Raw genomic sequence first — 27,117 nt, 5'->3', positions numbered from 1 at the left:
AATGTTTATGGCAGCATTATTCATAAGCTCCAAAACTGAAAACAACCCGAATGTCCCTCAGCTGGTGAGATTAAAAAAAAAAATAGTAGTATATTCACACAGTGTAATACGATGCAGCAACAAAAGGAAGCAACACGGATACACACAGGACATGGGTGCGTCCCTAAGGCACACTATACTACTGAGCAAAAGAAGCCTCACTCTAAAGGCAGTGCGTGCCCTGGCTCCCGTGGCTCAGTTGGTTGGGCGTCGTCTCGCACACCAAAAGGTAGCCAGTTCAACTCCCGGTCAGGGCACATACCCAGGTTTCGGGTTCCATCCCTGGTCAGGGTGCCAGCAGGAGGCAAACCGATTGATGTTTCTCTTTCTCCTTCCTCACTTCCTCTCTCTCTAAAATCAATAAGAACATAGCAAAAATTTTTTAATTAAAAAAAAAAAAAAGGCGACGTATAATGTGACATTCTAGATGATACAAAACTATAGGGACATAAAACAGACCAGTGTTTGCCAGGAGTGGAGTGGAGGGGAGGTGTGCTACAGGGGCATAAGGACCTGAGAGGGGGCAACTGCTCCGTGGGGTTTTGACTGTGGTGGGGGTCACACAACTGTATGTGCTTTTCAAAACGCATAGAACTGTATATGTAAAAGGGTGTTTTTTTTTACTGTGTGTAATAAGCAAGCATCACTTTTTAAAAACAGAGCTGTAAATGGCTTTAGTGTGTTTACAGAGTTGGGCAACCATCACCACAATCCTAGTTTACAGCATGTTGTCCCCCCAAAAGAGGGATGCCATATCCACTGTTAGTCACTCCCACCCTTCCCATGCCCCTCAGCTCCTGGCAACCACAAATCTACTTTCTGCATCTATGGATTTACCTCTTCTGGGTGTTTTACATAAATGGAGTTATATAATAAGTGACCTTGGGGCCTAGCTTCTTTCACTGAGCACAATGTCCCCAGGGTTCTTCCGTGTTGTAGCATGTATCAGTATCTCATTCCTTCTTATGGCTGATAATATTATTCCATCATATGCGTCAATCACATTTTATTTACCATTTCTCCAATTGATGGACATTTGGGTCATTTCCACTTTTTGGCTAATCTGAATCATGCTGCTATGAACCGTCATGTCCAAGTGTTTGTGAGGCCATATGCATTCAATTCTCTTGGGTATAGACCTAAGAGCGGAATTGTTGGCTCATATGTTAGCTTCACTGTTTTGTTTTTTAACATCTTTATTGAGATATAATTTACATACCACACAATTCCTCATTTAAAGGGTGCAATTCAGTGGCTTTTAGCATACTTACAGGGCCTACATCCATCACCACAATCAATTTCAGAACATTTTCATCAACCCCCAGAAGAAACCCTTCACCTTTCAGTCAGGGCACCGAGATGCTGGCCTGGGAGGGGAGGAGAGCCCAGCACTGCCCCCAAGTCTTTGCAGTTGTCCAGGGCTTCGGGGATGAGCAAAGCTGCGGATCAGAGGGCAGAACTGGGACCCAATCTGGTTCTGAGAGTCAGCCACAGCCCTGAGCACCTGGCGCTGTGCTGGACATCTTGTCTTTATATCTCCCCAGCGAGTTGCTCTATCAGCTGTCAGTGGGCCTGGATAGCGTGAGGAGCTCCTCATGCCTGGGAATGTGTAAAGGAGGCTGAACTTGGAGAGATGGGGCAGCGGTGGGGCCCAGACTAGCTCCAGGTGACTCAGGCTCAAAGACTGAATGAAGTCTAGGGTCCTGACTATGGATGTCAGCAGGTGGGCCAGGATGGGTGGTGGTGGTGGTGGTGGTGGTGCATTGGATTCGTGGTGGTGGGAGGGGGGTCCTGGAGGGCAGCCCAGACCTCAATCCTGTGGTGATGGTGAGATAGGCCTAGGCTGCAAGCCGCCCAGGAGGAATGCTCATAAACCTGTTCTTCCTCCTCCCTGTGTGCCGGAGGTCATTTGGAGGTCACCCTCAGGAAAAGTTGGCACAAGAGGCACCATGGTCAGCTCTAGGCTCTTCAGAACCAGGGGCTATCATAGGCCCACACCTGACCTGGGCAGGGTGGGGCGGGTGCAGAGTCAGGGCCTCAGCGGGCTCTCAGGATGAGGCCCACAGCACAGTGGGGTGGGTCTCAGAGGCACACCCAGCTGTGAGCCCAAGTTCAAATTCTTGGGGATCATGGAAGCCCCACTCAGAAGTTATATAGAATACAGCCCCCGAGTGCTCAGGGATTGCAAAGACAAGATCTCAGAAGACACAGGCACGAACAGCAGGCTTCTTCCCATGTCTTGCCATCCGAGTGTCCACATGGGCTCTGTGGAGTTAGGAGTTGCCCAGCTCAGGATGAGGCTGAGCCTGTAGGAGCTGGGCTGTGGGTAAGCTGTGCTTGCTTAAAGGTTAGACAGGCCAGGACTCTGAGCTCAACTGGGTCACCCTGCCTGTGCCTGGCCCCAAGCAGGATGTGGGCCTGGAGAAGCTGGCGGCAGAGACAAGGCTGCCCTTGGGGTAACCCCAACAAAGGGCACAAAGTGCAGGATTTGCCGGGGTCTTGAGCTCCAGCAAGTGTTGCCTGCTGGGAAATCCTGTTAATTTCAGCGAGGTTCAGACTCCGTTAGCTGTCTGGGATGGCAAAAGAAGGCGGGGGGCCCTGACGACAACCCACTAAAAGGGAGAAGGAAGGCTCGGGGGGCTTCCCACTTCTCCCCTAGGGGACTCTCCTACCATCTCTCACTGTGGCTGTCCAGACATCAGACTATGAGAGAGATGATGAGTCATAACTCTGGCCTTGGCCTCACACTCTGCTATGGAGACAGGGAGTGGAGGGGCCCTTATAGGGGGGCTAATGCCTGCCAAGCTTCATAGGACCATCCATCAGCCAGGAGCCCCAGAAGGAAAGGCTCTTATCCCGGGGTTGTGCCGCTCCCTCTTCTGAGGCTGTGGGCCCAGCCCTAAAGGCCACCCCACCCCCAGCCCACCTGCCAGGAGCTGTTCTCATGTGTGCAGTGAGGAAGGAAATTGCAAATTAATCTTTATTTCCATCTTGGAAGAAAACCTTAATTCTCTGCATGGAAATGATCCTCGTCATCCCAGGGAATCAATTACGGGCTTTAATTGCAGTCAGTCTTGGCCAATCAGAGCAGGGCAGCCCGCCTGGCCTCTCTCTCCTTCTGCTTCTAGCTCTCTGGAACTCTATATCTCTTTGTCTCTTTCTGTCTTGGTGTCTGACTCTTTCATTGTTTCTTCCCCTCTGTGTGGCTCCTCCCTCCTCTCACTGTGTGTTTGTGTCTTGGTTGCACTCTTCCCTGCAAGCACAGGGCTCAGGCGTGACCCGCCAGGTTTGACAAGCCTCCCGGGGACTGGGTGGTCCGCAATCTCCTCTTTCAATCTATCTCTAGCCCTGAGCTGCAGCTTTAAGGGTGGGAGCTGAGATTGGGATGGATTATTGGCCTGTCCCTATCCCCTTGGGTCTCTGTAGGAGTCACTCGCTTTCTGACCCATACTTACCCAGGCAGAGCCTGCTGTCCCTGGTCCCACCTGGTTATCAACATCTCTCAGGCACCCTTCCAAGCCAGCGTCACCGTTGAGCTCTGTGCCTGGGGATTTGGGTTGGGGTCATGAAATGGGGTGGAGTGGTGGGGCCCAAAAAATCTGGAGCCCAGGGACTCCTGGGCCTTTAGGGCAGGAGCTGCTCTGAGTGGGGTCCAGGAAAGGATTCAGAGCAGCCACAGAGGAGTGCCAGGGTCTCACTCCTCAGGACCAGCCTTTTGCAACCAACTTGGCAATGACCAGACAGCTGGTCTTCAGGAAAAGAGGGTCAAGGGGCTGTGGACCACAAGGTGCCTGCATGACCCCCATGGTCACCCGTGCCTCTGTGCTTCATAGCACATTTTTCCTTGTTCATTTTTAATTCGTGGCTAATATACAAATACAGTCTCTGAACAGAATTAAAAGATAAGGCTGGAGTGCCCTTTGTCCACCACTGCCCTTTCTAGTTCCCTCTTAGGGCAGTCACGGCTCATTGGTTTGCAGCGCATCCTTGCATGCTTTTTCCTACTTATTTAAATACATATATACCTATATTCACAGAGCACAAATCGTATCCTTTATGGAATTTCTTTTAAGTGTAAAAGGTATCGAGGGGTTCCATTCAAGATGGCAGAGTAGGTAGACACTGCACTCACTCCCTCCCATGACCACATCAAAATTATGACAAAATCATGCAACAGTCAACCTGCATAACTGTTGGGGGTGATGGGAACGGCACCAGGTGTTAGACCTGTGGGGTTAGAACGGATCTGGGTTCAGTAACCTCAGTACTTGAGTTCTGGCTAGGAAAGGATTCAGAGCCAGGACTTAAAGTATAAGAGAGTATTTATTTGGGAAAATCACAGAGGTAGAAGAAGTAATTTGTAGAAGAAATGGGCTTAGGAGACAAGTTATAGAGGCAAAGGAAGGGCCCTTGGAATTAAGAAGTGAGGAAGGTAAAGGTGACTTGCCTTGGGAGGATGAGGAGGGGGAAGGGAAAAGCTCTGAGTCCTTTGTCCTAGCAGTGGTCGGCAAACTGTGGCTCGCAAGCCACATGCGGCTCTTTGGCCCCTTGAGTGTGGGTCTTCCACAAAATACCGCCACACTCAAGGGGCCAAAGAGCCGCATGTGGCTCGAGAGCTGTGGTTTGCCGACCACGGTCCTAAGGGTTCTAAGGGTGGAGATTTTAGGAGAGGGCCCAGGGGAAGATCTCAATAGAATATTCAGCAGCTTTCCAGGTGTGTCCTTTCCAGGGTCTAGGTCTCCACTGATTGGTTGGTGCCAGGGCAGGGGGTCATTATCCAATGCAGCTGGTTCTGAGGTCAGGTATGGATTGCTTCTCTGGTTTTGCTGCTTTTCTGGCTCTGAAGCTGAAATACAACAGAGGCTAAGATGTTATCTCTAGGGAAGAAAGGTCAGAGGGTCCAAACCTCATGATCAGTGATATGCTAGGGGAGGAGAGGTCACCCTGGGGGTGAAGTCCCACCCTATAATTTTCCTTTGCTAGGCACCTGGGACTTTCACCCTGGTGCTCTTATGTACTTAGCCCACCAGCCTTGCTCTGCTCATGTCTGCCTACCACATAACCAGCTGGAGACTACCTGAACAGAAGTCCTGTAACTAGGGATATAGAGAAGAAGCCATATTGAGACTGGTAAGAGGTGTGGAGACGTGAAACAGGCTGGCCCCACAACCACATGTGGCAGTTGAGCATCCAGAGGGATAGCTCAGCTGCAGAGGTTCCCCTGACTATCGAGCGGGTCTCGGCCCAGCGTCAGGCTCCCCAGCCCAGAACACTAGTGAAAATATGTAGGAATTCCATCTTTCTGGGTGAGACAGAGGCTGTTGGAGACCCAGGAGTACCTTTAAAGGGCATGCACACAATCTCTCACTTGCAGGCGCTCACCGTGGGCTCCATGGATGTGTAAACTAAAAGAAAAGAAGATGTAGGCAGTTAGACAGACATGATGGGACAGGTAAAAAAGGTCATCAGGGTGGAAAGCCCTGGGTGCCTAGCGAGGGACAATTGTAGGGTGGAACCTTGCCCTCAGTGAGACCTTTCCTCCCCTAGCATATCACTGATCACGAGGTTTGGAACCTCTGGCCTTTCTTCCCTAGAGATAACATCTAGGCTTCAGTTGTATTTCAGCTCCAGGCCCAGAAAAAAAGCAGCAAAACCAGACAGGCAAGCCATGACTGACCTCAGAACCAGCTGCATTGGATAATGACCCCCTGCCCTGGTGCCAACCAATCAATGGAGACCTAGAACCTGGAAAGGACACATCTGGGAAGCTGCTGAATATTCTATTAAGATCTTCCCTTGGGCCCTCCCCTAAAATCTCCACCCTTAGGACCCTTAGGACCCTTAGGACCGAGGACCCAGAGCCTTTCTCTTCCCCCTCCTCACCCCCCCAAGGCATGTCACCTTTACTGTCCACATTTCTTAACTCCAAGAGCCCTTCCTTTGCCTCTATAGCTTGTTTCCTAAGCCCATTTCTTCTATGAATTATTTCTTCAACCTCTGTGATTTTCCAAATAAATGTTCTCTTCTAGTTTGAGTCTTGGCTCTGAATTCTTTCCTAGCCAGAACTCATGTACTGAAGTTGCTGAACCCAGGTCCAGTTGGACCCCACAGGTTTAACACCTGGTGCCTACAATAGATGGACAGCAGCTCAAGGGGTGCCAGAGAAAAACAGGGAGAAACTGTGTTGTGTGAATTCAGGGTAAGGGCAAGAGGGATGGGAGGCTGCCATTATCCCTGTGTTGGGTGCCATCTTTCCTGTGTTGAGCCATCCTCCCACACACAGCCAAATCTGAATCTGCATTAGCTGGTGAGCTCCACTACTTCCATCCTTACAAATCTCTGAGACTCTGCCCCACCCAACTAGCTCATTGCCCAAGGCTCTTTTGGTGGCAGCCAGCCTGGGCCTATTGCAGTTTTATAAAACTCTCAAGAAATTCCCCTCAAGCTCAGGGGTTGCCAGGGACATACAAGGAGAAACTGAGTTGTGTGGCTTCAGGGTGAGGGCTGCCACAGCTGATGGGCACCATCTTTCCTGTGTTAAGCCATCCCCCCACACAACCAAATCTGAATCAGCATTACCCCTGGTGAACTTTACTAGCTCCATCTGACAACTCCCTGAGACCCTGCTCTACTACAAAGGTTCCCAGGTTCCAGGTGAGTGGCAGCTACCCTTGGTTACCCTGAGACTTTTGCTGAGTGGCCTCAGGCTCAGCACTGGTGCCAAATCGGAATCTGCATTAACCTGGTGAACACTACTCACCTCACCCTGGTGACTCCCTGAGACCATGCCTCAACCAACTCATGTAACGCTCAAGACTCAGTGGTTGAACCTTATAGGCAGCCAGCAGATGGTGGCAGATCTGGGAGTGTCTTGTTTCTTTCACTGACTTGCTCCAGGCCCAGTACTGGTAGCAACCAGCTTCATTCACCATGTGGCCTCTCCCACATACACCCAGGGTCCAGCTCAGGCCGCTACCAAACATGGATCACTTTTAGCTCTCCCTCTCTTTTTTTAATCCTCACCTAAGGATATTTTCCCATTTATTTTTAGAGTGGAAGAGAGAGGGAAAAACACAGAGAAATATTGATGTAAGAGAAACATGTGCCCTTGGCCAGAATTGAAGCTGGGACCCTTTGGTCCACAGGCCAACGCTCTATCCACTGAGCCAAATCAGCTAGGGCTCACTTTTAGCTGTTAACAGGTACTATCAGGCCAGTCACAGGCAGAGTCTGACATTGGCCTGCTCTGGTAGCTGGCTTTACTTTTTATTTATTTATTTTGTTATTTATTATTTTTCAATATATTTTTATTGATTTCAGAGAGGAAGGGAGAGGGAGAGAGAGATAGAGACATCATCAATGATGAGGGAAAAATCATTGATCGGCTGCCAACTGGGGATTGAGCCCAACAACCCCGGAATGTGCCCTTGACCAGAATCGGACCTGGGACCCTTCAGTCCACAGGCCGATGCTCTATCCACTGAGCCAAACCAGCTAGGGCTGGTACCTGGCTTTAGACCACAAAAGAGCACCACCTGGTTAGCTCCACATGTGGCACACCCAAAAGGTGGTCTTGGCAGACACCAACCCTCCTGGGGTGAATCTAGCTCCATGGGGTCAGTTCTCGCACAGCAGCTTGTAAGCTGTCATCATGGTCAATCTTCACAGCCAGACAACCTGAAGGTCCCTCCAATCAAGGCTCAAATACACAACCCAAACAAGGGACACCCCTGGAGCACTTGGCTCAGGTGACCAAGGAGACTGTGCCACTGGGCGTCATAGGATACCTTCTAACATAAGGCCACCCTGCCAAGACTGGGAGACGTAGCAGATTTATCTAATACATATAAAAAAAGAGACAGCAAAAATGAGGAGACAAAGAAACATGTGCAAATGAAAGAACAGGAGAAATCTGATGAAAATGAAATGGAAGCAAGCAGTCTACCAGATACAGAAATCAAACCAATAGTTATAAGAATGTGCAATAAAATTAGAAGAAGAATAGATAAACTCAGTGAGAAATTCAATAAATAAATAGTAAGTATAAAAAAGATAGAGCCTGGCCAGCATGGTTCAGTGGTTGAGCGTCAACCTTTGAACCAGGAGGATTCTATTCTCGGTCAGGGCACATGCCTAGGTTTCGGGCTCGATCCCCAGTGTGGGGCATGCAGAAGGCAGCCGATCAATGATTCTCTCTCATCATTGATGTTTGTATCCCCTCTGTTCCTCTTCCTTCCTCTCTGAAGTCAATAAAAATATTCTTTTTTTAAAAAATAGAAAACTAAAAAGAACCAGTCAGAAGTGAAGACTACAATAACTGAAATGAAGTAAGTATACATGACATGGAATCAACAGCAGAATGAATGAAGCAGAGGATTGAATCAGTGATTTGGAAGATAAGATAGTAGAAAACACCCAAGCAGAAGAACAAAAAGAAAAAAGAATTTAAAAAATGAAGATAGTTTGATACTTCTGGAACATCAAGCATAACAACTGTACCATAGGGATACCAGAAGGAGAAGCGTAACAGCAAGGCACTGAAACCCCATCTGAAAAAAAACAATGACTGAAAACTTTCTTAACCTGGTGAAGGAAATAGACATACAAGTCCAGGAAACACAGAGATAGCCAAACAAGATGAACCCAAGGAAGACCACCAAGACACAACATAATTAAAATAGCAAAGGTTAAAGACAGAGAGAATCTTTGAAAGGGCAAGAGAAAGGCAGATAGTTACTTGCGAAAGAGCTCCCACAAGACTATCTCTGGAGCTCACATTCACAGGGGAGGCACTGACAATGAGCGAGGTAAAAAGCAAACTAGTTGGGAAGAAAACTAACGCAGAAGAGAAGGACGAGTAGCATGGGGGGACTTTGAGGTGCCAGGCAGGGCTGCACTGAAGAGAGTGAGGGCCAGGCTGGGGGCTGTCGGAGGTCAGCAGGTGCAAAGGTTCTGAGGTAGAGACCAGTGGGGCTGGAGCAGGTGGGTGAGGGGGAGGGTGGTAGGATAGGAGGTGAGGAGGTCCCAGGGCAGATAGTACAGGGCCTCGGGGGTCCCGGTGAGGATGTTGGCTTTACCCTGAGAGAGGAGAGGGCCCCGGGAGGGATTTTGACAGAGGGGAGATGTGACCTGACAGGTGTGAACAGGACCTGTCTGGTTGCCGTGAGAGTCTGTAGGAGCAGATGGAGCAGAGCCATTGAGAGGGGACTGCAACCTGCTGAGCAAGAGACATGAGGTCTGGCCAGGCCGGTGCAGTGGGATAAGGAGAGATGAGCTTTGGTAGGTTCTGAGGGTGACACTGTGCTCTGCTGATGGGTCAGATGAGATGGAGGGGGCCACGGGCACTGCTATTGTTATCCCCAGCTTTCAGAAGGAAACACTGTGTTATGTGCAAGAAGCTTAAAGTCCTTAAAGTTAGTACGTGGAAAAAATTTGTATTTTTACATAAAATCTACCATGTGAAAATGCTGCCATGTGGCGCACACCGGCTGAGCTGTGTGGCGGTGCACTCCGAAGCACGGCCTGGTCTTGGGGCAAAGGCAGGTGGGCAGCCTTGAGAATGGACCCAGGATGCTGATCTGTGCCCAACCCCGCTGGGCTGCTGGAGGAGACCAGGCAGAGGTGGCAGGCTGAGCATCCCCAGGCCAGGGGGCAGTTGTGTGCTTGGTAAGGGAGGGCAAGGGACCTGTGCAAGGCCCCACAGCTGGATGTGAATGCTGGTCATGCGAAAAGACTGGGCAGGATTGAGGATCCAGGGGTACACAGTGGTGGATAGGGGCCCCTGGATGTCTGTGCAAGTGCACCCAGGACCAGGGCATGGTCCAGACTGGCCCGCACTCAAGAGACACAGCTCACTGATTCTGCCCGTGAGCACTCCATGAGTCACAAGCAGGAGCCCACTCCAACAGGCTTCAACAACAAAGGGAGTTTACTGCTTCATGTAATGAGGGATCTGGCTTCAGGCGTAGCTGGGTCTAGTGCTCAGCTGATGCCTCGGGAATTTGTCTCCTATCGCCCCATTTATCTTCCTCAGTGTAGACATCATTCCTTTGTGATATAAACTTCAGTCTCTTCATGGTGACAAGATGGCCAGAGCAGATTCAGGTTCACACCCACCAACTCAATAACCCTAGCGGGAAGACAGGGCCTTGCTGCTGACGGCTCCAGCCAAAGAACCCAGTGATGCGCACTGGGAGTGGCGGAACCTGCTGACCCAGGGTTCTGGAGGGTGATGGTCTGGAGCCAGAGAGACCTGGGCTTCCGCACCTATGACCTGTGGAGGGGCTGTCCCCTGCCTGGGCCTCCGGGCCTATGAAGTGGGCCAATCATAATGATGCAGAGTAAGGATGACGAGATGCAGAAGGTATCCTGGGCTGCTGGCAACATCTGGGAAAGGTGTAGGCCCTGGGCCCTTTCAGGCCTGGTGTCAAGTCCCCACCCGCCTCCTACCCCCGCTGATCTCTTGTGAGTCCTTAAGGAGTCCTGAGACTGCAGCCTTGAAGCCCCACCGGGGCGAGAGCAGGAAGGGGAGCTGGGTGTGGGGCTTCGGGTCCTCAGCGATGATGAACCTCACTCCTGTCGCTGGTGTCCAGCTCCCACGAGCTCCTGACTAAACTCTTGCCTGTGCACCCCTCAGCCCCAAGCCAGGCCTTGGCCTCCAGCGCCCTAACGACTGCCACTGGGCTGTGTGACGCGATAGAGAGCACGTGGCACACCCTGAGCCAGGCCTGTCACCTGTAAGTGAGGTCCCCACCACCCCACCCTTACTCTGTAACACTTGCAATGTCCCTGCCCGGAACCATTCTTCTTGGCCGGGTAGTCACCCTGTTAGGAGCAAGCTGTGCCTGGAACAGTGAGCAGGCGACAGACCTGGTGGAGAGGGTGTCAGGCAGGGGCACAGCATGAGAAGGGTGTGATGGTGGGAAGAGTCTGGCATTTGAGGGGCCCTCAGAAGCTTGTTTGGGGCTGTCTGTGGCTGAGGTGGGACTGGGGGTGGGCAGAGGCTGGAGGCGAGGTGGGGCTCCAGTCTGTGGAAAGTCTTGCCAGGTGGCCTCGGGCTTGGCCTCCCCTCCCCAGCATGGTGTACAGCAGCTGCCCAGATGCTTGGCGAGGGCCTCCACCGGGGGTGGGGTGAGGGTGGGGGGCAGAGAGGTGGACGGGGAAAGGAGGTCCTGTTCAGAACTAGCAGCCTCAGTGTTTCCACCCGAGATGTGGGCACCCCCAGGACGGGGCCTCCTCCACCCTCTTCCGGCCACTGGAGATGCTTGTCTGTTTTATCAGGGGCAAGCGGTGACTCTGACAACTGTCTCTCCTTATCAGCAGCCCACCAGCTGTCCGTGGGGTGGGAGCGGCTCCGGCCGGCCAGTGCGTCCACACGCACCCAGACTCCCAGTTCCCAGGGCCAGGCCGGGCCACCCGCAGGTCTCCCTGTGCTGGGAGGGCGGGGCGGAGGGCCAAGCCTCCCTCCTCCTTCGCTTCCCTTCTGTGAGGGAAGTCCCCAAAGATGCCCCTTAGGACAGGCCTTCCACCCACTCCTGCGCCAGGGGCAGCAGTGCTGGGGGACGGGGCAGACACCTGTGAGTCCCGGCTCCTGTCTGAGCACCACTGTCCTGGGTTTCCCCTCCCACTCTGGCCATCAGGAGCCATCTGTGAGGGGAGCCCTCGGCCCAGAGAGAGGAGGGGGCTGGTCTAAGATCCCACCAGGAGGCAGAAGGAGCAGCGAGAGCGAAGGCCAGGGAACGCGGGGTCGCCTCAGGGGCAGGGCAGGTGGTGGGCCTTGATTAGCTTGGGCTAATCAGGGGAGCTGGTCTTCTGTGGAGGCCCCGGCCTGGATGGAGGTGCACTTCCTTCCCCCGCTGACCACTGAGAACCAGTGAGGTTGGGGCTATCGCCCGCCGATCACCCAGTGTCACATCTGATTAGGAAGCAAATGGATTCATCTCACACCACACCCATTACACAACAGTCCTGCCAGGTGCCCACCACACCCCCTGCCACCCCAAGGGGCCAACCCCCTTCTACCAAACCCTGCCTGCCCCACTCTGCCTGCCCCGCTCTGCCTGCCCCGCTCTGCCTGCCGCTGCTCTGGCCTGGCGCATCGTCTACCACCCCAGGCACCTCAGAGCACACCCTGGCTCGCCCAGCCCCCTCCTCTGTCTTCCTTCTGGGCTCACTGGTGCTGCCCGAGTCTCAGTCTGAGCTCCCCCTGCCCCCTGACTTGTCTCGGGCGCTTTTCCCTTCTCTTTCTACTCCTCCTTGTCCCACACGTCCCTTGGCCTTGTATGAAAGTGCCATGGCGCCTCTCAGTCTCCAGCCAGACTGCTCCCCGAAGGCCCCGAGGGGTAGCTCAGGGGTCCCACATGGGGCTGTCAAGGTGTCCTGCCCAGTCCCGCCCTGCTGCTGGGCTCCATCTGTGGGCCTGCGGGCTGACCAAGCACCCTGACCCCTCCCTCCTGCTCCCCCACCTGCCCCATTAGTGCCATGGCCAGTGATTTTACCTCCAGCTCATTCCCAATCTGCCCCTCCTCCCTCTCTTCACTGAGCCCACACCTCACACCTCACCTCCCCCCTGGCCAACTGCCTCATGCTTCTTCCCACTGGCCGCCCTCCCCACAGCCTCCCACACGAATGTGAGCAGGTCCCTGTTGATAGTGGTGAAGGAGGAGGTGGTGGTCTTAGGTGCTGGCGAGCTTAGCCATGTTGATGGTGACAGTACAGGGACAGGGTGAGGGACTGGCTTGGGAGATCGTGCTTGGGTACTGACCAGAAGGGCAAGATGAAGGGCCAGGATACTGGCTTCCGTGGCCTGGTCTGAGCCTCACCTCTGGACCCTTGGGAAATTTGGGCTCCCAAGGCTTCTCCCAGCTTCAAGGGAAGGTGTGGTTCTTGCACCCCACCTGGTCTGCCCCCACCTTTTATATCCCCAGCCAAAAGCCTCCCAGTCCCTCTCACCCACTAGAAGGAACTTAAGAGACGGGAGGAGGGGGGGCCTGGCAGAGCTGCAGGATGGGCCAGGGGGTGGAGGTGCAGGTGCAGGTGGAAAAGGCAAGGAGAGAGTGCAGTGGACTCCACAGGTGCTTTTGCAGGTCTCAGGCCACAGACTTGTGCCCCCAGCTCCACCTCCAACCTGCCCCACTATGGTTTTCTGCCCAGGGCCAGGCCCTGGCCTCGGGGGCTGGCAGGTGGGACAAGTGAATGGACTGTGGTTGAAGCCAGGCTCACCATGAAGGACAAGAGAGAAATGGATGTGGGGGGAGAGGCAGAGGCTGGAAGGAGGAATGGAAGGAGGGTGTGTTGGAAGGTAGAGTGCACAGGCCTCACCACAGGCCCAGATGGCCCCTTGGTCAGCCCAGCGAGCACGGCTGTGACAGAGGTGACACAGGCGCCCTCACTGGTCACCTGCCTCCACAGGGGGCCTCAGTGAGGAGGGAGCAGGGGCTCTGGCCCATGGGATGGGGTGGCAGTTAGCAGCCCGAGGCCTGCCTGCCCAGGTGGTGATCTGTGGGAAGCCCAGAGGCTGAGGGCTGAGTCAGTGGGGTGTCCCTCAGGGGTGAGACAGGTGGCTGAAACTGGCCCCTTATCCCAGCCTTCTCAGGTTGGCCTGGGCTTCTGGCTGGCCTTTATCTGGAGCTGCAGCTATGGCCGCAGGAAGTGGCTGTTTCTCTGTGCTGCGCTGCCTCCCCACCATACCCAGTGATAACCTGGAGGGGTGCGGGGATTGAGCAACACCTTGTGGTGGGGCACACGGGAGACTCCAGGCACATGAGCTCAGACCTGCTGGCCTGGGCAGCGTGGGGTGGCGTGGGGTGTAGCCCATCCTGCCTGACAGGAGCACTGCCCAGAGGACAAGCCTGGGCACAGGGTTGCAGGCCACTTCACGGGACTGCGGGGGGATGGCCTCCAGGCTGCTGGTGCCAAGCCACATCCGTGAGCACTGGGCTGTGCCCTAGGCCCGCACAGGAGGCACTGATAAACGTGGAGTCATCAGTTTTGGGCCTCTTCCCCAACCCAGCCCGACTCCCATGTTCCACTCCTGTGCTGAACCCCAAACTTCCCAGATGTCCCCTTCCTCCTCCACGGCCTTGGCCTGAATGGTGCCCTCCCCCAGGCTTGTTCAGCCAATCAACGATCCTGGTGGTCGCCTCCAAACCCCGTCTCTGCCTCTGGTGGGGAGGCAGTGTTGAGTGTCTAGAGCTAGCGGAAGTTGGGGGTCAGAGGGTCTCTTGAAACCCTGACTGACAGTCTCCCCACCTGTGCCCTCAGGACTATAACAGCTTCGAGGCTTCGCCTGCCCAGCCTGCTGCCCCAGTTCCTCTACTACTGGCTCAGTAGCAGCACAGGCTCCCCAGGCAGAGCCCTGTAAGCCCAGAGCTGGGGTCAGCCACCCCCAGGGAGCACACGGCGTGCCCCCACCTGCTGTGCTGCCTCCCAGTGCTGGCTGAACTGGGCCAATTGGTGGCTAGCTGGACTCTGTTATCAGCCAGGTGGCAACTGCTCTTTTTGATCAGAGCCACTTGTGTGGAGGCTCCTGCAGGCCCAGGAGGGGCTGGGGGAGATGGGGAGCCATGGCTGCATCTCTCCTGCAGGTCATCAGTGGTGGCCTTGGTCTCTGGAAGGGAACCTGAAAAACTGAATCCCAGGTGGCCGCTGCCCAGGTAGAGAAGGCTGGACCAACCCAGGGAGAGCTGGCACCGAGAGGGTCCAGGACCACAGGGGGCTCTGGGTCTGGGGAAGGGGGTGAGGGGCCCCCTCCCATCCTACCAAGACCTGAGGAAGAGGCCCCACCTCCCTGCAAGCCCCTGCAGCCCGAATAACAAACTGGCCCTGCACATGGGTCACCCCCCTATGCACACCGGACCCAACGTTCCCCTTCACCACCTCCTCCCACACAGACACAGACACACAGCCTGACAACCCTTGCTGGTATACAAACACACACCCAGACACAACAGGTCCACACACACACAGCAGACATGGACACACACCCAGACACAACAGGTCCACACACACACAGCAGACATGGACACACACCCAGACACAACAGGTCCACACACACACACACACAGCAGACATGGACACACACCCAGACACAACAAGGTCCACACACACACAGCAGACATGGACACACACCCAGACACAACAGGTCCACACACACACACACAGCAGACATGGACACACACCCAGACACAACAAGGTCCACACACACACAGAGCAGACATGGACACACACCCTGACACAACAGGTTCACACACACACACAGCAGACATGGACACACACCCAGACACAACAGGTCCACACACACGCACACAGCAGACATGGACACACACCCAGACACAACAAGGTCCACACACACACACAGCAGACATGGACACACACCCAGACACAACAAGGTCCACACACACACACACAGAGCAGACATGGACACACACCCAGACACAACAGGTCCACACACACACACACCAGACATGGACACACACCCAGACACAACAAGGTCCACACACACACACACAGCAGACATGGACACACACCCAGACACAACAGGTCCACACACACACACACAGAGCAGACATGGACACACACCCAGACACAACAGGTCCACACACACACACACCAGACATGGGCACACACCCAGACACGGGGCACCCCCCTCACCCCCCAACCCCCACACGCACCCCCCAAACCTCCCCCCTCACACACATAGGAACTGCAAAGAAAACAGGCTGCCCTGCTCCTGCCTGGCCCCTAGGACTTCCCTTTTACAAGACTTTATTTATCAAAACGATATTAACCCAGAAGCCTGTTTCCATCAGAGTCTCGATTCCAGGGACATTTCCAGATAAGCCTTATCGCGTTGCTGGTGCATTAGCCTGGCTGGTCCGGGGCCTGCCAATCACGGCTGCCCCTCCTGCCCCTGCCTGTGGCAGGATGCCTGCCCATGACTTCATTCTGGATGGCAGGCAGTGGGGGAGCAGGGCATGGGGCAGCCACGGACACCTGGGTCCAAAGCAGGGCTCCAGAGGGCACCTTGTCCTAAGGGCACACTCAAGGCACACCGTCAGGGGGAACTCCAGGGTCATCCAGAACTTAGGTTCAAACCCCAGTTCCACCCGAGGCAATGGCTGGGCCAGCGGCGTCCAGTCCCCCCACCCCCACCTGTAAAATGGAGCGACACCTCCCAGGCACCCCTACAAGCAGATTCAGTGAGCTTACGTGTCCGGCAGTGGCTGTGGCGGGCTTAGCACAGCACAGCCAGGGGAGGGGGACGGTCCTCAGAAGGCTGGCGGGCCCTCCTCCACAGCCCCACTCGCTTCCCCTCAGAGGCTGAGCCCTGGCCCCACCCGGCTCGCTGGGGCTCAGGCTTCAGTGGGTCCCAGGCCTGACGCAGGCCCATCTGCACACTCTGGGCGGCCTCTCCCTGCGGCGCAGCACAGCTGTCTCTTCCCCTCTCACCTTGTGTCCTCCACCTGAGCTCCCGCCCTCTCTGGGCTTGGAGGGGTGCTGTCTTCAGGGGAGGTGTGAGGTGGGGAGGAAGGGATGGGTGAGTATGGGACCCGCACAGAGATCCTGGAAACATGGCAGTGCTGGGTCTGGGGCTGCCTGCACCACCCCTAAGGGGTTTGCAGGCCCCTCAGCTCTCAGTTGGGAGACTGTGTCTGCTGGCCCCACTCCCAGGGCTGTGGGTAATATGATGGCCGGCACTGTGCCCAGCTGACTAAACAACCACACTGAACAGCTGCTTTTTTCCATTGATTTCTAGAGTGGGAGGGAGTGAGGAGAGAGAGAGAAACATCGATGTGAGAGAGACACATCGTTTGCCTCCCGCACACGCCCTTTGCCGGCTGGGAACCTGCATTCAAGTATGTACCCTTGACCAGGAATGGACCCCGAGACCCTTTGGTCCTCGGGCCGACTCTCTAACCACTGAGCAGAACAGCTGCTTTTATTCTTACTTTGTACATGGGGACACACAGGCACAGAAGTTTGGGGCTGGCCCAAGGTCACAGGGCTAGAGGGGCCAGGGCTAACCCAGGCAGTGGCTCGAATTCACCATGTCGGCTCATATCCCCACCCCCATGGATCTGTCCCAGAACTAGTTCCTGCTTACTAAGCACCCTTCCATGCCCACTGGGAGGGGTGGCTCCACTGGGTCACATGACCCCTCACTTAGAAAGAGAGACAGTGATGAGGCCAAGGTCATATAACCTGTGCAGGACAGAGACCTTCAGCTGAGCTCAAGCTACTCTTTGTCCTAACTTGCAGGGCCCCTAGAGGGAGCCTGGATGGAGGGCTGGGCCTCACACCGTTGGCCAGGGAGGACTTGGCCTGACTGGGCCTGAGCCCCTCCCACGCTGAGAATGATGGTGGATGGAGGAAAGTCCTGAGGGACCCCAGCTCCGATCATTTGCGTTCACTCCGAAGGGCTGCATGGCCATGGGGAGGGCCAGCCCAGGACCTGGTCTGTGGTGTTGGGGTGGAGGTTACACATGGAGGACCGAAGCCTGGCCTGCAGCGGGGGAGGAGGAGAGGGCCACACAATAGGACCCTGATGTTATTGGAGGCATCCCCTTAGGTGGCAGCAACGAGCTCCCAGGAGCTGGGGGTTGATTCCCTGGGGAGCTCCACAGCAGCAGGAGCTGTGGTCAGGGCACTGCTTCGCTCCCCAAACTCCTCTGGGTTCATTTCCAGCGCAGGGGGAAGAGGGGCCGGACCTGGACACTCCCTGCCCACCCCCCCTCCACTGTTGCTGCCCCCTGAGGTCGGGGTCCCTCTGAGAGTCAGCGAGGGGCGCAGGCCTGCTACCTTCACCTGCACCCTCTCGAGGGGCCCTGCCCTGACGCTGGCATGGGATGAGGGCTGCCTGCCGCCACCGCGCCCAGGACAGTGTGTTCTGCAGCACCACCCCTTCCTCTCTGCCAGAGCTCCAGGGCTTACTACCGCCAGGCCGTTTGATCGGAACCTGTCCCTGTTCGTATAGTTAATGTCATTTTTGTAAATGAAAGCATAATGCACTGATTACAGGGATAAAAGGGTGGCCTCTGCGTCTGTCTGGAGGCCAAATAAAGGAACGCTGGAACATCTGTTCATCCCACGGACGTCTCTAAAAGCTTTGATTCCCCTCAGCCAGGTCGCCATGCACCCTTTGCTGAGTGTCAGCAGCTTGGCCTCCAGGTGGGGTGGCCTGTGGGTGCAGGGACAGGAGCAGGGCAACGCTTACACCCTGGCCTGCAGCATGCTTCTGTGCGGGGCTGTTACCAGCCCTCACTCCACACTCTGGGGAGAGGATGGGAACTCCTGGAGTGGGGATGAATGAGCAACCCCTCCAGCAATGCCCTGGCCTGGTGTCCCATGCTCCCTGACATCCCTTGAATGTCCTTCCTGGCCTTGGCTGCCCAGAGGACCCCCATCCTCCCTGAAGGCCCAGGATATTCTTGGGCCACTCAGTCTTGTCTAGGGGCCCAGCACCCTGTGGATTTCTCAGCCCACTGGGCTCTGAGCTGGGTCCCTCTGCAGGAGCCCTGGTGGTTCCCTGAAATTCCTGGGTGGTTGGTGGTGGGGGACCCTCAGATAAAAACACAGAAGATGAGCAATGAGGGGCCACCACGAGACATTTATTTGCAGCTGGCAAATACCCAGCTGCCTGATGTCTGGGTCCCTCTCCAGCCGAGTCCCCTTCCTCTTTGGGTGCTGTCCTCTAGCAGGAGGGTGCAGGGTGGGGCACTGCCGCCTGCTGAACGCCGGGCCCGGGGGCCTGCTGCCTGTGGAGCTGTGGGGGGACTGCAGGAGGTCAAGGCATGTCTGGTTGGGCATTTGGCACTGTGGTCCAGCCTGAGCCCAGGCAAGGTGGCCTGGGGTCACTCAGGGAGACTGGACCATATGCTTGTGGGTGTCGAAGACATAACGCTTGAAAGACAGGCTGAGTGTCACGTGCTGCGCAGGCTCCTGCCGTTCCGCACCCTCCTCCTGCTTGGCCATCTCCCCTTTGCTGGCCCGACTCCGCTTCTTGAGTGCGGGTGTCAGGATCTTCTTAGACTCCGGGCCGAGGCCACCTGCAAGGCACAGAGGGAAAGTCTGCCATCTGCCACTCCTCAGCTGGCCCACTCGCCACCCGGATGGGCACCTGGACTGGCCCACCCTCACACTCCCTTAGGCTGAGCCAGGAACCCAAGGTCCCTCTGCTTCCTTCCCCAGCCAATGGACTCAAGGCCTGCAGTCCCCTTTGCCCCCTAAATCCTTGCATGCCAGCTCCTCCCCTGTGCTAGTCCATGCCCCAGGTCCATCCAGCTTGGAGCTCAGCAGGGCTTCCCATCTTGGTCTCTGAGTCTCTTGCCCATCCACCCACCCTGCACTCCGCCCTCCATGGGGATCAACCCCATGCCCAGTGGCCATGTCCTTCCTCTGCACTGAAGGGTTCTGTTACTTCCCCACACACCCATGCTGAGACCCGCACCCCGACACTGAGGCCCACTGGCGTAGGTATTCTCCACTCTCGCCCTTCTGCAGCCTGGGAGGCTGGCTTCTCCTAGGACATTGTGGGCCCCTGTGCCCTCTGGCTTAGTGTATGGCGCCCTAGCATATCAGAGGGCAGAGGAGAGAGCAGCTGGGGTGTGAAGCCCCTTCTTTTGGCCAGAACTTCTGTTGGAAGATGCTGTCTCTGTGCCCTGCAGCCTCCTCGCTCTCCATATCTTACCCGCCCGCGCCTCAGCACAGACACTCCGCTCCCTCTGGCCAGGCTACTGAGCAGACAGCTGTTTCCTGCTGACACCTGACTGATGCCCACCCGACTCCCCCAGCCCCACCACCACTATTGTGGTGCTTTCCCTACAGCTTGAGAACACAGGGCTGCTCCTGGGCTCCGGTCCCACTTGGGCCTCTGCACGACTGTTCCCTTCCTGCCACAATCATCCTGAAACACCAGGCTGCAGTACTCTTTTTCGGGTGTTTGTCTTTTTAAAAAATCCTCACTCATTTTTCCCATTGATTTCTGTTTTTTTTTTTAAATCGAGAGTGGAAGGGAGGAGAAAGGGAGAGAGAGTGAGAGACACACAAGAGAGAGAGAAAGAAACATAGATGTGAGAGAGACACATCAATTGGTTACCTCCCACACATGCCTCAATGGGAGGCAGGAATTAAACCTACAACACAAGTCCCTGCCCTTGACCGGGAATCAAACCCATGACCCTCCAGTGCGCAGGCTGATGCTTTAACCATTGAGCATGCTTGGCAGGGTTCAGGTGCTTGCAGCCTCCTTGTGGGCTGCCGGCAGGGCGAGACCACCTCCTGGCCCTGAGCACAGGGCCAGGCCCCATCTCAGCTCGACATCAGGGGACTGCCCTGGAATCACCACTCACCCTCTGTGAGCACCACAACCCCACTAGGACGTCCTGGTGGGAGCAAGCTGGCAGGGCTGTGGCAAGGCTGAGCTGAGGGGGCACCAGGAGATGGGCATGAGGCAGGGAGGCCCAGCAGGTGGCAGTGCCTGGGACTTCTGCTGGGGGAGCTGGGTCTGAGCCTTCATAATCTGGTGAGCGCAAGCCCACAACCTGCTTCCCAAATGAGGGATCCTGACAGGCCTCTGCGTCCCCCAGAGAGGACACCGCCTTCTGATTTACTCGCAGGGGCTGCATCAACAGGTGCTGTTGGAGGCTGGGTGCCCAGAGCAGGCAGACAGTTGGGGACAAGCACAAGGTTGAGGGCTCCCCTCTCTGCACGCCCTGTTCTGTCTGCTGGCCTGGTCTTGCTGGGTTAGCTTCGAAGAGAAGCCAGCCATGGAGCTCAGGCATCAAGCTTCCGTGCTGAGAGGACCCGGCCTGCGTCTCAACCAGGGAGGGAGGGCTGGCGGCAGGGGCAGGCAGGCTAGCTCTTGCTTCAGCCAGGCACTCCATGCTGTCAGCAACCCTTTCAATCTGCAGATGTGAAAGCGGAGCCTCAAAAGGGCAGTGACGTACTCAAGGCCTCACTGTGAGCCGAGAAGAGCCAGGATTTGATCCCTGGACCAGCATCCAATGGCAAATGCAGGCCACTGCCCGCTAGCCCATCACTCCAGGAGGAGTCCACCGTAAGCAGACTCCTAAAAATGGTTCTGTGAGAACATCTTCTACCGGCCCTGCAGCCCTGACATTTAAAAAGGTGCCCAGGAGACTGGTTCAAGGGATACCTATGGAGTCAGTAAAGAACAGCCCTACCCACTGGCAGGAGGGACTCGGCCTTCCTCTTTACAGGAGACTGCCAGCCATTGCGAAGCCTGCCGCACCCGGGAAGGCCGGCCGGGGCATACAGCTGATGCTAATGGGGCTCCAGGACATGACAGGCCTTGGGGGCCTGCAGGAGGCAAGGTTCCCTCCTGCCGGGCGGCAAGGTATCTAATCACAGGCTCCACGCCCGGCTGATCTGCGCACCTCTGAGAATGGCCCCGGGCCAGCCCCTATGAGCAAATGCCAGGCCTGCAGGTATCTGGCCTTCCTTCTGCAAACAGAGAAGGTGGCCGGCACCAGACGCTGACAAATGACATGGGCGGCCTGTCTCCCTCTGGTGCCAGGAGGTCTGATGGCTGAAGAGGAAGGGGGCTCCCCGGTGTCTGCGTCTGGCTGGGAGACAGGCGTGGCCCAATTGGCGGCCCACCTTGCCTGAGATGGCTCTCGTTACATACAGCGCATACCTCCCCTGCCCAAAGAAGGCAGAGCCAGAAAATCTATCTGGCACTGGGAGAGACATGGCCATTTAATTGCTCTTCTAAGATGGCAAGGCCTGTGTACCACTTACCCATTCCAGGCTGGCCTGGACACAATGCCCAGGAAGCCTGACCAATACAGACCTGCCTGCTGGGGCTACTGGGCTGTTTGGATTCATGGCAAATGTCACTGGGAACTGCTTTGTTCACAGTGGCCTTTTTTCCTTAACCAATGGCAAATGGAAGGAAGTAAAGGGCAGGCCAGAGTGTTGGGTGCTGGAGCTCATGGGCACTCAGTCCTGAGCCATGCCCAGCTTCGCCCACCCTGCCCCCGCCTTTCACTTGAAAGCACTTCCGGACGCTCCAGGACTGGGAAACACTGGTGGTGAACATGCAGACCAGGACCCCAACCCCACGAAGTTCACTAATCTGAGAAGGGCAGATAGTAATCAAGCCAGCAAGACAGTCCAGAGAGCCACAGACCATCAAGGAAACAAAATCACTGTGTCCCTGGGAGCAGAGTGCAGCCAGGTGCCATGTGCCGAGGGCAGACTTCCCTGAGGAAGAATGCTGGGATTGGGCCAGCCACACGGAGATATTGGGCAAGGGTCTGAGTGACAAGGGCTCGGTGGGAATGAGTGTGACACTCGAGAATGGATGAAGGTGTGTGGCCCACAGCATACCACATCCACAAGGCGCCTCATGTGCCCCGCTCTGCAGGAGCCCAAAACAGAGAGGGTTCTGGCCAATTTGGGGGTCAGAGTGGTGAGAGTGGTGGCTGAGTGCCGTCTGCCCGTCTGCCTAGTGGTCCCTAAGTGTTTCCTGTAGGCCTGGGGACACAGTGGCAAGTAGGGCTGTCCTGTTCTCATGAAACTGCCATCCTCTCTCAGGGACCTCCCACTGGGAGGTCATGTGGGCTGAGCAGCAGTGTGTGGCCCCTTCTGGGATGGCTCCTGGCCTCTGGCCTCTGTGGCCCCCTTCCCATGTGACTTGGCTCATACTGCATCTTAAACTGCCCCTTTCACCCCCCATGCTCCAACACACCAGGCACACTCCCAACCTGGGCCTGTACATTAGAAGATTCCTCCTCAGGAGCTCCAATGGCTCTCAGGTTCACCTTCTTGGAATCACCGAGCACATGTTACCTCCTGGTGAGGCCTTCCCCCGTCACCGTCACTGTCACCTCCCTGCTGCCCTAACCACCCTCCCCGCTCTATTTCCCAAGCTATTATCACCTTCAAACATATGCTATTATTTCCTCGTTTGATGTTGGTCCTCTGCCTCAGCTAAAATATAAATCCTACCTGGCAGGGACTGTTGTCTCTCCATTCAAGCTATAAGCCAAGTGCCTAGAACAATCATCTGAAGCAGGGGCTCCAAGAACACTGCTGAATGAATCAGTCCTGGACGAGGCCCCACTGGGCATGAACTAGCTGCTATGCTCCCCAGATGGTCACAGCAAGGACCCAGCAACCCACTTCTAGGCGTCCAGGTCTATCAAGCAACCTGAGATTTGTGTCACCGCACACTGGGGCACTTGATCTTCACAGCGCAGTGTGGAAGAAACAGGCCCAGAACAGTCCTGGCCCACGTCCCTCAGCTCTGGAGAGATGGAGATGGACTGACCCGCGCGGCCCCTGACCCAGGTCTGTGTGCGCACCAGGGAGAGCGTGCCCACCACGGAGACTAAGGGGAGGGCAGTCAGAACAGGACCAGCATGCGGCTGCTGTGGCAAGGTATTCTGGGAGATGAAAAGTGGTACCTGAGAAGAGTTTGAAGTTACACAAAGACTGATGCTATAAGGTTAATTTAAAAAATGCAGGAATCAAAAATTTTGCAAGAGTTCTGCTACAGCTCTGGATGCAGAAAGAAGAGACTAGAAGGCCATCTGGGGTCAGTAGTGCAGTGACAAGCTATCCTTTCTTTTTCTTTCTACTTTTCTCTATTTCCCAAGGTTTCTATCATGACCCTGGGTCCTCACAGGGCCATCTACTACAGGGCTCCTGGCATGTCCTCCCACACACATGTCCGAGCCCAGAGGAGGCAGTGCCCACCCAGTACAGTCTGGCTGCTGAGTCCATGGGCACTTGGGGAGGCAGCGAGATGGGGAGGAGGCCCCCTAGGGATGGGAGGGAGGGCAGGTGGTAAAGGCTCTCAGAGCTGCGTGGGCCAGGAAGCCCACTGCCATCTCTAGGCCATGGTATGGTCCCTGCAGCTCTCGGCTCTGCTCAGTGAAAGATGGGGCCCGAGCAGAACCTCGGGGGCAGGTGATGCTCCCGGCCACTTCCTGGCGTTAGAAGTGTGTGTTTCTGACATTGTTGCTGCATCAATATCAGTAACTGAGAGGCACAGGCTTAGGAATTCGCCCTCCACAACCTCTCCTGCAGGCCCAACCTCTGTTCCCCACCTTTGCCTCTCTCTGACCTCTCCCCGACAGCGGAGGGGCTGCTCTAATCACCATCTGGGCTTGGCCCCACCACCAGCAGCAGAGTCCTCTTATTTGGTAGCCGGGACCCTGCATCATCTACCGTGTGCCTCCCTCTGTGCCTCCCCCCTGCTCACTCCTCACCCCTATCTCCAACCACGCTTCTAGCTCCAACCAAAAGGAATTAAGCAGGGCCTCCTAACACACACTCCCTTTGTCGGAAACCCCCTTCTTGCCTTTCCTGTATGGCCAGCTCCTGCTCAGCCACTATCTCCCTGGGAGGGCACAGGGCTCAGGGCAGTTTGCTGGATGAAAACAAAGGGAGTGAGCACAGTTTCATCCAGGAGTGCAGGGCATGGAGGGAAGAGAAGTGCTCCCACATAGCACGTGCCTCCAGAACTAGGGATACCAGTCTGCAAGCCGTGGCCCAGGGAGAAGCCCAGGCTCAGAGAGCAGCCCCTCCACCCCACCCCACGTGGTCTGGAGCCTGGCTCCCCACTTTGCAGGGTGGGCACGAGGGGAAGTGCACTACGTGTATAAAGTTCACACTGTGGCCATCATTCCACGGGGCCTCAGCAGACACCCTCTGCTCTTTCCTCCCAAACCGGGGGTTCTTGCAGCCAGGGTCCTGCTCTACCCTGGATGAGCCCAAACCAAGAAGGCAGTGGGGGCGGGCTGATGTGACCCTGGGGTGACGGTGCTGCCCGTGGCTTTTCTTGGGGACACTCTCCCAGGGCCCGGCTGGCCTTTCTCACTGAGTGCCAGCTCCACACAAAGGCACAATGGGCTGGAGGCTGCTGGGTCTTGGCTCGGGCTGGGGGTAATCAGGGAAGAATGTGGGAAGCACAACTGTTTCCCAAGCCCTGGCTGAGGGTGCCGCCCTGACATGGCCATCAAAGGCCGGCAAATTGCCTCCAATTGCTGGTGTCGCTTTCATGTTGGGGGCCAGACTGGAAAAGGGGCCTCCATGCTGGTGGGTGGCTTGTATCCTCCCAGTGGGAACTGAACCCTTGCAAGCAGCTAGGGGTCACTGGCCCCCTTGGTGGCCGGATGGGGCTGTAGCTAACTCTAGCCACTCCAGCACTTTCCCCTCCTGGAAAGGGCAGCTTTGGAGAGAGCTGAAATGACAGGGCAGAAAGAGAGCCAGGCCAAGGGGCAGGCCCCTTTCTGTGGTGATGACGAGATGGGCTGTGGGCTCAGAGGGACATGCCCGGCAGCTGGGCAGGGTGACATATGGGGTGGCCTGGCTGGGGTGGACAGAAGACCTTGAATTCAGCCAGGCCTTCAGTCTGGACTGGATGCTTGACCTGTGAGCAGGTGGGGCTGCCCAAAGGAGGGTCCTCCCTCAGTGAGGGGGTCCCGAGCACTATGGCTGAGGTCTCTGAAACAAGCTGCACCCCCAACGGTGAGCGCCAGAATCACACTATACCTAGAGAGAGGGTCTCTGCCCACATGCCCTTGGTTATGACGCCGCCCAAATAGGTCACAGGGGACCACAGGAAGTTTGGCAACACAGGGCCTGACAAGACCCCTCCCATGTGGTTAACGTGGCAATCTGTGCAGGATGTGCTGCTGGGGGTGAGGCCGGAGGTGGGCCTGGCTGGGAGGGGACCCAGGGGGCAGAAATGGGCCAGGGCAGGACCCAGTCATGTCTGATAAGCACAGGCCTGCTGTTGCCGCCCCATCCTGCAGGTGGCCAGCTGAGGCATCGAAGTGCGAGGACTTGCCACGGCCCATAGCAGTCAGTGGCGAACTGAGGTTTGAGCCCAGCTCCCTCTGCCTGCCAGCCGGCCAGGGCAGTGTGGGCCCTGCAAAAGCTTAGCCCTGACGGAGCCAGCAGGGGTGGAGAGGGCCGTGCAGCACTGGGATTGCTGAGTGGTTAGGGAGAGCTGGGTGGGCGGCAGGGGGCAGTGTGAGTGCCCCTTGGGCAGAGAAAGTGGGCTCACTCTTGCTGAGTCCCTGAGCTCCCGGAGACTGGGATCCTCTGCCATCTCCTGGACAGGTCTGGTTTTCTGAATTTATCTTTGGGAGCTGAAGCCTTTAAGCATCCGGCTGGAGTGGAGGGCTGCCTGGTTTTCCTTCTTTCTCTTCTTGCTATGGATCCCGTATATAAACAAAGATGCAATTTGCTTTAAAAAGATAAGGTGATTACGTTTTTATCAGACGTGCACTCCGCTGACCCTGCAGCAAAGGGAATTAGGGGAAGGCAGGAGACAGAACAGGCCCTTTGTGGAAGCACGCTCTCTGAAGCTCTAGCTCTAGCGCACACTCAACAGGCTCCACGCGGCCCCTCTGCTGGGGGGGGGGGGGGAGGCAGGGAGCATCTGCACCTCCATTTTGATGTCTTAATGTTGCTTAATTCCTCCTTTAATTTACATTAAGCTCCTTAGCAGCAATGATGAATTCTTCTAAAACAAAAAAGGATGCTTTGCAGAAATCTTTGCCACACCGTGTAAATGAAAATTAAAATGTAGTCAAGGCTTTGGAGATTGGGGGTGCGTGGGGAGGGAAAGCCAGTGCATTATGTGGAAGAATGATTTTGTTTTAAGGCAAAAACAGAACCATTCTGATATAGAAAATGACTTGATCTAGAGAACCAGACGGGCTCAGTTATTAGAGGAGCAGCTGAAGCAAAGGAAAATTTGCTTCACACGACGGGAGAGGGTGGAGAGGTGGGGGACAGCCACAGTTGTTGTGGGGCTGGTAATGGTTCTGAACTACCCAACACCATCCAACATTGGCTCTTGTCCATCCCTCTTGGCGGAGGCCCAGGGAAGGCATGGCACTCACCTGGGATGGGGCCAAGCTCCCCTGAAAACAGGTCACTGAAGCCATTCCTGGTGTGCAGCCTGGAAGCCCAGGAAGGGTTCAAACCCTCACCTGAAGCTTCACAGCTGTGACAGGGGAGCCCCCCCTGGCGTCTTTGGTGGCTCGCCATGAGGGTCCCTTTTCTCGGCACCCCAGCAGGCCCTGCAGGAGTAGGTTC

At 55.8% G+C, this 27,117-nt stretch overlaps 1 protein-coding gene across 4 annotated transcripts in view; it reads right to left on the bottom strand.

The window, feature by feature from the left end:
- Positions 1-5,378: 5,378 nt before the first annotated feature.
- EEFSEC (eukaryotic elongation factor, selenocysteine-tRNA specific) overlaps positions 5,379-27,117 on the bottom strand; it is a 273,459-nt gene continuing 251,720 nt past the window's right edge. For 2 of the 4 annotated variants that reach the window (XM_081096597.1, XM_081096594.1), the window contains exon 7: positions 18,625-19,085. In XM_081096597.1, the coding sequence (XP_080952723.1) occupies positions 18,895-19,085 (191 nt within the window). In that variant the 3' untranslated portion in view covers positions 18,625-18,894. Of the gene's footprint in view, positions 5,445-18,624; positions 19,086-27,117 lie in introns of those variants that run through there. The other 2 variants (XM_081096595.1, XM_081096596.1) reach the window with 2 other exon arrangements.

Source organism: Myotis nattereri (assembly GCF_964212035.1).
Source record: "Myotis nattereri genome assembly, chromosome: 8".
NCBI classification, from domain to species: Eukaryota; Metazoa; Chordata; class Mammalia; order Chiroptera; family Vespertilionidae; genus Myotis; species Myotis nattereri.
The sequence above is the reverse complement of the archived record's forward strand: the minus strand, read 5'-3'. Positions and strand labels throughout refer to the sequence as shown.